Source organism: Aricia agestis, chromosome 13, assembly GCF_905147365.1.
Source record: "Aricia agestis chromosome 13, ilAriAges1.1, whole genome shotgun sequence".
NCBI lineage: Eukaryota > Metazoa > Arthropoda > Insecta > Lepidoptera > Lycaenidae > Aricia > Aricia agestis.
Genome location: NC_056418.1, coordinates 2428045 through 2441713, shown reverse-complemented (window position 1 = coordinate 2441713; position 13669 = coordinate 2428045). Strand labels below are relative to the sequence as shown.

Genomic DNA, 13669 nt, shown 5'->3' with positions numbered 1-13669 from the left:
TGCTCCAGGTTTGGCAGTACAGATATGTATTGCTGGTTGCAGGATTCTACCGCTTGTATGTCTCAAGTAATGACGACCAAATGCCGCTGAAATTGGAGCTGATTCAATTCTTGTTTTTATTACTTTGATGATGCAGCCGCCATGCGTTTGCCACTGCTACATCCAGCATGTGCGTAAACAGTACCTACCAGTTACCACCAATTTTTGTTTCGTATAGAAGCGCGTGAAAATCCATTGGCCAGTTGACTTGACCCTACGCATATCCTTATTATAGCTTTGATAAAAATGTAGGAAAGGTTGCGGATATTTTTTTCGCATTTTATATAAACATTCGAAAGGTGGTTTTTATAAAGGTTATTTACAATCGACTAAAATATATAGGTGTCATTTTGTTTGACAACTTTTTGCCATCTTGTTGGTAGGACAATCGTTGGACACGATCCCATTGCTATATGGCGGAAAGACTCAAAAGTCAAAACCTTAGAGTATACATTTATAATGTATACTCTATGGTCAAAACCTTAGAGTATACATTAGCAAGCTATAGAGCGCGCGCATCGCTCGTTCCCCGTTGTGCCGATCGTAAGCAGAAGTTCTATAGATACTAATTGTCAAACGTATAACGCAAGTCTAGTGATGTTCCATTGAAAATATGTTCACACTCGTGCTTACAGTTCATACCTTGTTAGAAGCACTCTATAGCTTGCTATAATGTATACTCTATGGTCAAAACAGATTCTTTTATCGATATTGCTATTGTCTTTGAAAGTTGTTATTTTGACTCATATAACAACCTGTTAAATATTTAACGGACCTCCATAGCAGGAATTAAATTTAACACCATGTTAGGTGATTTAACGTAATCTAGACATTAGGGCATGGTGAAACGCTCGATAGCTCTAACAGCAATCTAACAGGCCATTAACTGATTTAACAAGCCATTATTTATTTAACATTGCTTGATGAAACTGGGTCTTAGCCCCAATTTCACCAACGTCTGTTAGTGTTAACAGCTTGTTAAAATGTAATGTCTTCGCTTTCATTCATATGAAAATCGAAAGAGGTAACGTCATACTAATTCCGGCGTTAACTTTAACAGTCGTTGGTGAATTTGGGGCTTAGTCTCTGAGTGCGGCCGTTAGACACATTTGAGAATTACTTGAACTCAAATTTAACGAACAGTTTGACAGAAAATTTACAAATTATCAACATCTTTGTTTACTCAATTAAAAAGATTTTGCTTCAATTTCCCCGGTATTGGTAGCATCAATTTCTTTTTCCATTTTTTGCCATCAGATTCTGGTAGACCTATAAAATATATCTTTTGCTTTCCAAGTATAATATTATTATAATAACCCTTAAGCGGTATAAGCTGGTATGAGTAAATCCTTAACCCATTATTACCCGTGGTATTATGATAATCTTTTGTTATGCTACGATAAGACCTTAAGCTGCTGATAACTATTGTAGTAATTATTAAGTTTATCAAGTAGATTTTCTATATTGGGAGTCTAACAAACGAAGTGTTTTAAAAAACGAAAGGCAAGGCGCAGGTTCGGCCTCATATGGAATATTGTTCTCATCTCTGGGCAGGGGCGCCAAAATACCAACTGCTCCCTCTGGATCGTATCCAACGAAGGGCTGCTCGAATTGTTGACTGCCATAGTGTTTCAAACAGCTTGGACCCCCTGGAATTACGCCGAGATGTTGCTTCACTCTGCATCCTCTATCGGTTGTATCACGGGGAGTGCTCTGAGGAATTGTTCGGAATCATACCACCTGCAACTTTTCGCTATCGTCCCACGCGAAAAACATACCATCCTCATCACCTTGATGAGTGGCAGTCTTCCACAGTGCGTTTTTCGCGTAACTTTCTGCCGCGCACTGTAAAACTCTGGAATGAACTGTCACCAGCAGTATTTCCGGACCGATACGACCTGCAAACCTTCAAGAAAAGAGAGTATACCCTCTTAAAAGGCCGGCAACGCACCTGCAGCTCTTCTGATGTTGCGAGTGTCCATGGGCGACGGTAGTTGCTTACCATCAGGTGACCCGTTTGCTCGTTTGCCCCCTTATTTAATAAAAAAAAAAAAGGCAACTATCTTCAAAATATCTTAAAATTTTCGAAATAGCATTCTGAATAAATTTAATTTTAAAAATCGACGCCAACTAATAATTATTATTTTCACCTTTTATAGCTTCCACAGAAATATTAATAGGGTTTAGGCGAATCCTAAAAAAGTAACAAGATAATTGAATACATTTTAGTTAATTTAAGAATATTATTATTATTGTTTTCACAGCCGAGCGCATAGCTACCTAAAAGGGGGAGCCTTTTTGGTAGTCGGTTAAAAAATTAAAAATGAAACGAACAATGCAAATGCAAAAATGCATATGGAAAAGATTTTTCAGATATGCACACTTTGCAGCTGCAAAGGAACAAACGAAAATTCGGGTAACGCTTTGGGTAACGTCATTTAAATGAAAATTTGTGACCCCTTTTTTAAAATGCAAAGTTAGAGATGTATTTTAATGTTATTAGTTATTATGGACGTAGTGGTATTAATAACATAGGTTGAAACAAATCAAAGTGATATTGCTTTAGGGTGTGTATGTGTATCTTATACTACAGAGTTATTTAGCAGCGGTGACAGTTTTTTTTCAATTAATATAAAAACATATACGTGGGAGAGTCATGCTTCGGCACGAATGGGCCGGCTTGACCGGAGAAGTACCACGTTCTCAAAGAAAAACGGCGTGAAATAGCGCTTGTGCTGTGTTTCGCCGAGTGAGTGAGTTTACCGGAGGCCCTATACCCTTTCGTTCCCATCCCCACCCTCCCCTATTACCCTATTCCCTCTTAAAAGGCCGGCAACGCACCTGCAGCTCTTCTGATGCTGCGAGTGTCCATGGGCGACGGAAGTTGCTTTCCATCAGGTGATCTGTTTGCTCGTTTGCCCCCTTATTTCATAAAAATAAATAAATATACTACTATCACTAGTGATAATTTCAGCCATCGATTGCATACAAAGTTGAAATAGTCACACACCCTTGGCAATGCATAAATATCCGACCATAAACACGACTACTCCATGGCTTACAACTCGAGTATATTCCATTTGCTGTTTCTGCGATTGCGATTCAATAACTGATTAATGATGACGATAAAATTCCAGAGACTGAACTACGAGACATGGTGAAGGAGGTTGACCAGGACGGCAACGGCACCATTGAGTTCAACGAGTTCCTCCAGATGATGTCCAAGAAGATGCGCGGCGCGGACGGTGAGGATGAACTGAGAGAAGCATTTAGGTAAGAAGATAAGTTTCTAGAAAATTCGAATTCTTCTGTAGTAAAGAGTAACAACACACACACACACACACACACACACACACCGGTTTCGGTGATGGTGGCCGGATTCATTGATACCGGACTAGTTACGCAGAAGTAATTTGTGCCTAAGTGTGCGGCGCAGTACCAAAGGGCACTCTCTATTACTCTCATAACCCAGTGGGACGGACGACCGACACGACTGGCGAGCGATCAGGCACAGGACCGACTTTTTACATGCCCATCCGATGCATGGATCATCTTCCTTGTCAAACAATCAGGTGATCAGCCTGCATTATCCTAACCAAACTTGAAAATAACATATTTCCAACGCGGGAATCGAACCTACGACCTCTGAGACAAGAGCCGCGCTCTAAACCACTGGACCACGGAGGTGTTAAAAGTATAGAGTACAATGGTAGAACTATATTAAGATTAAAACGATGATGGAAATGAGCTAAAAGAATTGTCTGATTTACTCCAGACTGATTTACTGACATGTAAAACATGTCTAAATGCAGCCTTTGCGCATTTAGTTCCAACAATCACCTCGTAATATCTACGAAGTGTTTATCAACAGGATCCAAGGTCCATTTTCAAAACTAAAAATCATAAGCAGACATAATATAAAGATCAACGAAGCAAACGAAGCCACACAAAATTTAAATACTATTAATTGACGCAAATGCTGCAATGTTTCAGGGTTTTCGACAAAAACAACGATGGACTGATATCGTCAGTGGAGCTTCGCCACGTGATGACCAACCTGGGGGAGCGGCTGAGCGAGGAGGAGGTAGACGACATGATCCGCGAGGCCGACCTTGACGGCGACGGCATGGTCAACTACGACGGTGAGTACACGTGGTCGGTACTGACGTGGGTGGTGGAGGACGCGATTAGCCAGGGAGAGCAGCTAAACCATATTAAAAAAAACCATATTATTGGTCCAAAACTTATTAGTGATTTATCACTGATGAATCAGATAAGTGATAATGTGCTAATGGTTGTGTAATAACAACAATGTTGTTTATGGTGCAAACGGGTCACTTGATGGAAAGCAACCTCCGTCGCCCATGGACACTCGCAGCATCAGAAGAGTTGCAGGTGCGTTGCCGGCCTTTTAAGAGGGAATAGGGTAATAGGGGAGGGTAGGGAAGGGAATAGGGGAGGGTAGGGCAGGAATAGGAGAGAGTAGGGAAGGGAAATGTGTAAGGGATTGGGCCTCCGGTGCATCTTCGCTCGAAGGAACTCACAGGCCGTGAACGGCTCCCGACGAACGATGGACTCATGGTAGAATGTAGTAATGATGTAATTTGTGTTTTTTAACAATTGTCTCCACAACTATTTACTTTTAGGTTAGGTTAGGTTTTTCAACCTTCTATGATTTAAATTTCAACCTGCATACAGCGTGTTTTATTTTAAAACTGTTTTTCTTTTACAGAGTTTGTGACAATATTGACGTCGAAAAACTAGTATGCAGAGCAAAAGCCCAAGAGAGAACATCCCCCACCGGAGTGTCCTTACAAGGATCTCACCAAACTTGGCGGGAAAGAAACTCTTATTTAGATCATCTGTGGACGCCATGTTGGACGCCATGTTGCATGTGTACAATAAAGTGAAGCCTAATCGTGCGTGTTACCCGAATAGTATCGGCTAGAGTCGTTTTGTATTCATCGCTTCGACAATGACACTGTATCTACAGGGTGTTTATGAACCTCCCATTATTTTTATAGACGTAAGTACGCTTTTGTGTTACACGCCTAAAAACATATGTAAATACTATCATTTATACTTCACCGAGATTTGATGTAATATTTGTAATAACGATCATGTTTATCGTAATATTTTTAATTGTATGCTGGACGCTGTTTTTGTATCTAATTAAAAATCTATTTTCGAATTCGTTACTAACTATGTATAATTATATTTCACGTTTTAAAATGTTTTCACTTGACTGATTTCGAAAAATCTTTTAATATTTTACTTTGGCATTATACGTCTTATTAGATATATTTATCCATTGTTTTTAGTGGTATTTTTTTTATTTTCTCTTTTATTCGCTCTGTTTATTTGATGGAGATAAATTTAATTTGGTCTTTATCTTAGACCTAGATGATCAGCAACTTTTTTATTAATAGCAAATGTCTTGGTTCAAGGTCCACCAGTTCAGTTTTTCTTTTTGTTCAAAAACTTAGGTACAAGTTTCATCTGTTTTATACATGCCCAAAAACAGGTAAAATCTGGTTTCATCCATATAATATGAAAATAATGATTTTCATCACACATATTCTAGTCTAGTCTTACCATAATTCTTGTTAGATATGTATAGCCTGTTGTAACAATTTCTATACTAATGTAATTTGACAATGCAATGAATTCAATAATTTATAAGAAACAATTAATTTTATAAGCGACATAAATATTTTTATTTTATTTTAATTGCATTTAATAAAAGTTAAGAGCAAATTGTTCTGTAGAATTCTCGATGTCCATGAAAATATAAATATTATATTAGGTAAGTACTTAAGGAACTAATAATATTATCATCAATGTTCATTACATCTAAGTCGTTTCACGCTAAAATAGGTAAGTCTTACTAAACTAGATTTTTATAAAACGAAAACTAGTCTCTATGTTAGTCATTTTGTTAAAAATAAATATAAAATAATATAATATAATCCGCGGTGGGTCGTGTAAATAAAAATGAAATTGAGGGTAGATAAAAATAGAAACACCCTATACGTCTATTTCGTATACTGGCTTGACAATTTGCTCTTAATTTTTACTACACTATAGTAAAATATAACGTGTTAACAACTTTTGATATTGACATAGTTTAGTGGAGTCAAAATGTTAGGAATAAAATCGGTTGTGTCCATTTTATAATCATAGTATACACGTGGATAGATGGTGTAATTAAATATTTTAATCGATAAATATTACACATTCTTAGATATTGTAATTATACGTGTGGCGTAACCCCGATAAAGAGAAATATTAATATGGTGCATCTATTGCATGTGATGTTGTAATAAAATTAACTATTGTTTTTTTAATAAAGAATTAAATAAAAAAAATAGTATGTTGATATTTTAAGCAATATTTCGCGAAATAAATAAAAATTATTTCGCGGAATATTGCTAAAAATATCAACGTACTAAATTTTAAACTATGGATTTTCACAAAGTAACGCCTGATTCTATTAACTATTTAAAGAAACTAACTAAAGAATTAAACTAACTATTTCAAGAATTAAATAACTTATACAGGGTGAGTTTTGGCAGTCGTAACCAATGATATTCTATGTTACTAACGTAACTAGATTGGAAGTTTACGGTAGCAACGCGTTGCCACTTCGAAGATGCCTGCAGGCATATCTCACATACATAATGACATAACGAATATATGACTTGGCATTGTCTTTTGAACAAAAAAGTGGTTACGCATTTCTGAGAATCTTTTGTAAGACATTGCTACTCTAGTATTTTAGAAACTCATTGGTCGTAACTACCACGTGGGCTACAAGACTTAGATTTTAACTAGTCGGGCTCGATTTTAAAGCTCGATGTTGCTTCGATCGTATGCACACAATATTATGCTACGAGTATGCTACACGAGTGAGAAATGGTCGATGCCACATTCAAGAAGTGAGAATCGTGCCCCTGACCCGATATCAGTGTCATCGAAACTAATATTATAAAATATGCAAAAGTATGTCCAGGGGCGTCTTTCCCTTAGGTGCAGGGTGTGCGTTGCACACGGGCGCCGCTCGCAAATCAGCCCGCGTTGGTCGGCCGTCGCGCTTTAATGACCAACCACCAACGTAAAAAGAACTCCAGTTTGCATACATTTTGTGAAGCATAGCTAGAGCTCTAAGCTCTTGTTATATTTGTGATTTGTCGAATTAATGGCAAGGCGCGCCACGGGCGGGTCGGATTTTGCGATATAAATATAAATTTTATATTTCAACGTGTAATGAATCTTAAAACACATAAATGAAGATTATAATTATTATTTTGTCGTCAAAATGGGCTCCAAAATGAGAGCCGCGCGACTCACGTCAGGCTGGAAACCACAAGATCACAAGCAAATGTACTCTTGACGGCGCCCTTGCGGTTGCACCGGGCGCCGTGCAGCTCCGTGCCTCCTTCTCATGGGATCTGCGTGTTAATTTGCTTCCCGCTCTCTTTATGCAGCCTCCATTCGCAACACAACAGTTTTGCAGAGGGTATAAGTCTCCGGATTTCACCCGGACACTTTTCAAAAACCCGGCCGGACGGTCCCCGGACGCCCTTCAAACTAGGACAAATCCGGGGAAATCCAGACGGATGGCAACCCTAATCTTGACAAACGTGTTTGTACGTGTTCAGCGGTATTTGTCAAAAAAGATCTCATGATCTCAAACCGATTCTGGCTAATTGTTTGACAAACTTGTTTGATGCACGTTTGTTCGTCTGCGCTGCTGTTTGATGAAAACGTAAATTACATCAAACATGTTTGTCAAACTAATTTGATCGCTTGCGGGGTACTTTATCTAGTATGCTATCATACTAGTGAAAAAGACTGCGATGCTACATTCAAAATATTATTATGAGAATTTTGAACCGATTTGGAGTATCTTATTAAATAATACTGAAAGAGAAAATAACTGTCGATAAAAATATTTGATTACACTCACAAATTTCGAGTAGATTAGCATGTGAAGTGTTAGGATGTTGGTTTTCGTTAGTCTTCCAAGCGCGGTGGTCGACTGAACATGAGCCAAATATCAGTTCATATTGAAGATGTATAGTAGCATGTGGGGTAGTAGATAAGTTAGGTAATGTCACACCTACCTGATCTAACGAAATGTCAATGACAAGTCATGACAAAATATGTTCATTGTCCATCTGTAAAAAAAAGGAACATGCTGTATAACAAAATTCGTGTGACAAAAGAAATCGAACAGTTCAATTCAAAAACAGAATAAATTATTGTAATATTTGTAAAATTTTAACTTTTCTTTGACAATTTTGCCCCAGGAAAAGTTTTTAAGTCAAAATGTATGTTAATTTTCCTCAGGTTTTACAGTTCACTGAACAATACGCTCAGAACGATTTTTTTAAAGCTTGGTTTTATAAAAGTGGAATTTACCTTCTGATAATGGAACATCAAATTTAAGAATTTGAAATTCTGCGTCAAAATAATATCTTCCGAAGTAAGTTAAATTCAAGAATTCAGAAAAGATTTGTTAGATGCTTAGAACAATTAAAAATTGAAAATCGAAAATATCATTATGATAATCGAATTTCTAAAATTTCGGCCAAGAGATTGCGAAAGAGGTAAAATAGATTTAGATTATAATATATGAATGTTATCGAAATACGAATATACATAGTATATATTTTAGCCTATTACAAATGTTATATTATAACGATTTATTTACCAATATGTAAATCATAAATTTCATATTTGATTATATTTTGTGTAATAAGAATGTTATTTTTAAACAAAATTATGACAATAAAGTTAAAGTCCGGTCAATTTACAGTTCAAATATAATTTCTATCAATTGAAATATAACATTGCGCATATCAAAAGCAATAAGAGTTTATTTTTAATATAAAACATGTATATTAAATTATATTTTAAGATTTTAAAAGAGTATATCTATTAATAAGTTGAGTAAAATTTTATTTTTATTTAATATTATTACAATTTAAGACGATTTAAGATAGCGCACCTTCAGCATTTTGCCATTCTTCGTCTACATTATTTTTTTAAGGCTTTTAATACCTATAAATCTTAAATATTTTAGTATCTTGATCCTAAATATTTGATACGACAACAGCTAATATAATATTATAAAATAATCACAGCGCTTCCTAAATAAATTTATTGACATATAAATTGAACTAACTTGCTTTTGATGATAGTTACTTTGTTTTGATTAACTTATGCACTATGTTTTGTATCTTTTTTTTTCCTAATTTAATATTATACTTATCGAGTATATTTATCAAAAAGCAATTATTGTCTTTCAAGGGTAGATAATATAGAGTTGAATTGTTAAACTTTCTTATAATTATTTCTCCTGTATTTTTGATCCAATGCGTAATATAATTTGAAATGTGCTATTAGTCTAAGAAAATTAGTTTCAAAATCGACGATCAGACCGAATAATTCATGTAGTTTTGAAACTTGGTACAGTTGTTTCTAAAGGTGTCCAGATGAATATACTAAAAGTCCCCGAGGGTGGGACAGTAAAAATGTTGGAACATAATTTACTTATAGGAAATTTAATGTAGAAGTCACTAAAGAGATATTATAAATAATTTTCGAGTCGCAAGCAAAAACCTTGAAAAAGAGACCTTTCCGCCCACCCCCACCGCCGGCTCTTGTCCCACCCTCGGGGACTTTTAGTATATTCATCTGGACACCTTTAGGAACAACTGTACCAACTTTCAAACCTACACGAATTATTTGGTCTGAATTCCTTAATTTTCCCAGGCTATAATGCGCACTTTTACCAAACGTACACAAATGATCGTACTTAGATTTACTGTAATTAAATGAGAAGATTTTGCCAGTATAGAATTTTGTCAAAATCTTAATTTATTCCAAATTAGTAATTAAAATAAGCAATGTTCTGTGGCCCTTAGCAGTCTTGTTGTCAAACGTTTTTGTTAAAACTCTACATTCTGCCACCCAAGTCCTAGTGGACATTTAACGTTAGGGTGCGTTTGGTGAAAAAGCGCATTACAGTTCCTTCTGTTTATTCTAATGCATATTTTTATTGTTTGCTATTACGAAGTTCTATTAAATAAATATATTATATCCAACATAATTATTATGCTTATGCCATGAAATGCAAAAATTATGTACTTATCAATAATTTTCCTCGTATGCATAAATTATACTAATGTTTTACACATGACAAAAGTGCTACAAATAAAATTTTGCACGACTGCTGTTATAGAGAATAGCGTACTGCGCAGTTCTTGGTTACAATTTCTATTGGATTTATTTAATAATTTTGTAATGGATTTATTTAATAATTCAAATTAAAAAATAGGTATAAAGTGATGCAATTTGTCATAATATATGATATAGGTACTGCCGCACTCAGAGACATTCACCCCCGGCCCTTACTAATAAACGTTGTATAAGCTTTGAATAGTTATACAGTGTTTTGTTCCTGTCACACAAGTGACATTTTTAATTGGATTGAAAAAGACAAAACACTGTATAACTATTCAAAGATTATACAGCGTTTATTAGTAAGGGGGATACGGTCTTACTACAAAAGATTTAAACACCTGTTGATTAGGGAAAAATTCAGTACAATATGGTCTCAAAACAACTGTTCAATAGATGTTTAGTTTCTTGTGGTAACACCGTTAATGATTTTAATGAAGAGTTTGACAGATAATGTATGGGGCTTATGTCAAAATCTTCATTGTATTACAGTTAGGTAATTAATATTCGCCTCTGAGTGCGAGAGTTACAGTGTCTATTTACGGTACGTCCATTCATCCAAATGGACGGTCAACACTCTAAAAATGTACATAAAAATCTACTTACGTAGATTCGAAGGTCTTCTAAACGGAATAAAACGACATTTAATAAAGAAATTCATTTATGTAATTGATTTTATAAAATATTAAATAAGAGTGGGTTGCACCACAGACGTTGTTATAGTTACGGTTAAGGTTAATTTTAGCAATAACTATAAGAATGAACACAGAACTTGACAAATGTCACTTGCACCATGCTTTTATTGTTAACAGTTAGGCCCCATCCACCCCGCCGCGGAATTTCCGCGAAACGTGAGTGTGGATCCGGTTCGCATATTTTTCGCACTTCGCGGCCCGTTCCCCGACCGCATCCCCACTCGCGCGCGAACCGTGCGCGACGCCGCGAAATTCCTGCGAAGCATGAGTGAGAGATCCGATTCGCATATGTTTCGTACTTCGCGGCCCGTTCCCCGATTGTTGTCGGTTTTCTGTCCCGCGACAAAGAGATTTTTTTTAATCTTTATTTTAATAAGGGCTTTAGCCATACAAGACATGCCAGCATTGTTTAGTGAACTGAATATAATTATTAATCCTACTTTATACTTTATTACTTTATACTTTATATACTTTATTACTTTATTTACTTTATAATATTATAAAGGCGAAAGTTTGTTTGGATGTATGGATGTTTGTTACTCTTTCACGCAAAAACTACTGAATGTATCTTAATGAAACTTTACAATAATATAGCTTAAACATCAGAATAACACATAGGCTACAATTTTAACTGACTTTCAAAATGGGGGAGGTGTTATGTTCGTTTTTTTATATTCAACGATTACTCCGCCGTTTGTGAACCGATTTTCAAAAATGTTTTTTTTGGCGTACAGAGTGTCATCCCAATTTGGTACTATACTCACAAAAGTGGTGATCTGATGCTGGGAGCCATGACTAATCGAGGGAACTCCTTAAAATTTATATGGAAACATGTGGTGACTTCGGTTTCGTGGGAAGTAGTCTAAGCATATGTAATCAACAAGTAAGATTTTGCACCGCGGTATATCATGATTAGATTGGGAAGGTGCTGAGAGAACTCCTTTGCATTGCTTTAAGAACGGAAAGCATATGCTACTATGCAAATTACATTCATCATCACTACCATATTATACCTTATAAAGTTATATGCATCCCATGATTATGAGCCTATTATGACCCATTGGTAATTTTCATAGTCATTTAGATCAAGATTCGATTTTGTCAAGCGATTTAAAAAATATTTATTTGTTTGATTGAACACGTTAATTACAGGAACTTATAGGTCCGTGTTAGATAGCTCATTTATCAAAGAAGGCTATAGGCTATTTTATCACGCAAACTAATAGGATCGAAGAAACAGAGGAAATGTGGTTAAAGCGGAAAATTATTAGCAAGGGTTTATCTCACGAACCACTAAAGCAATTTTGTATGTTATTTGGCACAGGTATAGAGTAGACTACGTGAAGAAAGATAAGCTATTTTGTTGCGAAAAAATATACGATTTCCGTAAAATTCCTAATAATTTACGCGAGCGAAGCCGCGCGGGACATCTAGTTTATAATATAAAGAAAGATAAATACGGCTCAAGAGCGCAAACTATAGTGCGTCAAGAAAGTGAAGAAATTAAAAAGTGACAACATTGCGAGCATGTCGGGAACTTTGCGAGTGTGGATCAGTAAATTTGGCAGAATGCGCGATCCGCGGCGCGCTGTCGCGCGCGAGTGTGGAGCGGCAGTTAAAGTTAAGGGGTTGAGAGTTTAAGAAAATCCGTATAAAATTGACGGGAAAAATTTTTGTTATGACAACACTGTAAGCCTTATGTCAAACATTAACGATAACCGACCAAAAATGAGCGGTTACGGTTATCGTTAAATATGGCGTTATTTTAACCATTGTAAACATATTTTGACAGTTTATTTGACATCTTGTTACAGTTAAAGTTAGTTGGTGCAACCCACTCTGTTTGCAGTGCATCTGAGCAAGCAAATATTGTAACGACTAACGATACGTATACATGTAAAATAAATAATCTGTTACTTTTTGTTTTATGCACTAATTAGGTATACCAAATGTGTTATCTTAATTGTATATTTTTGATATAGTATCTATAATTTATTGTAAAGTTTTAATAATATAAGGATTTCTTTTTCTTTTTGTTCTTACATGAGTGGTTTTTTGTAAAATAAAACAGAATATCTCAAGTTACGAATGTACCTGTATTTGTTGATAGAGTAATGTTGTTGGAACCTGGGACCGGATTCTCGTAACTCGAACCATTCGAACTAGAATTTGGCCCCAGTGATAAAATATGTAACCGTAACTATAATACGCAAGTTAGAAATTTGATGTATTTAACTAGTGGAATATACAAGCTTCATAATATGAGAAAAAGACATTTTAATAAAATTCATATGTGAGTGTTTTGCGTCTTATTCACTTTAATTTTTAAATTGGCTGGTCGTACGAAAGCTGTCAATTTAGAAGGAATGCACTTTACGCACACCAAATCAAATTCGTTTCTTTAGCATGGTTTTTACAGGGTGTAACAAATAGTAGAGGAGAGGAGGGTGCTATTTTTGTAGTCACTCGAGCGTCATGGAGACTTAGTAGGTTTTGTACATTAGGTAAAGCTGATTAAAAAAGTATAAGAGCGTTTTTTATTTTAGCGGTGGGTTCAGAAACTGCAACGATTTTAAGTTTTGAAAAAGAAAATATATTTAGGAAATTGCTTATTTATGTCAGTTATAAATATATTTTAGACAACAACGGCTTAATCACTTAGTTTAGTACAAAATAAAATATCTGCG

The 13669-nt window shown here is 35.6% G+C and overlaps 1 protein-coding gene across 6 annotated transcripts in view; it reads left to right on the top strand.

Annotated features, from left to right (window-relative positions):
• LOC121732902 (neo-calmodulin-like) overlaps positions 1-5196 on the top strand; it is a 158718-nt gene extending 153522 nt beyond the window's left edge. For all 6 annotated transcript variants that reach the window (XM_042122927.1, XM_042122926.1, XM_042122925.1 and 3 more), the window contains 3 exons: positions 3177-3312; positions 4033-4181; positions 4772-5196. In XM_042122927.1, the coding sequence (XP_041978861.1) occupies positions 3177-3312; positions 4033-4181; positions 4772-4803 (317 nt within the window). In that variant the 3' untranslated portion in view covers positions 4804-5196. The remainder of the gene's footprint in view (positions 1-3176; positions 3313-4032; positions 4182-4771) is intronic.
• The last annotated feature ends 8473 nt before the right edge of the window (positions 5197-13669 follow it).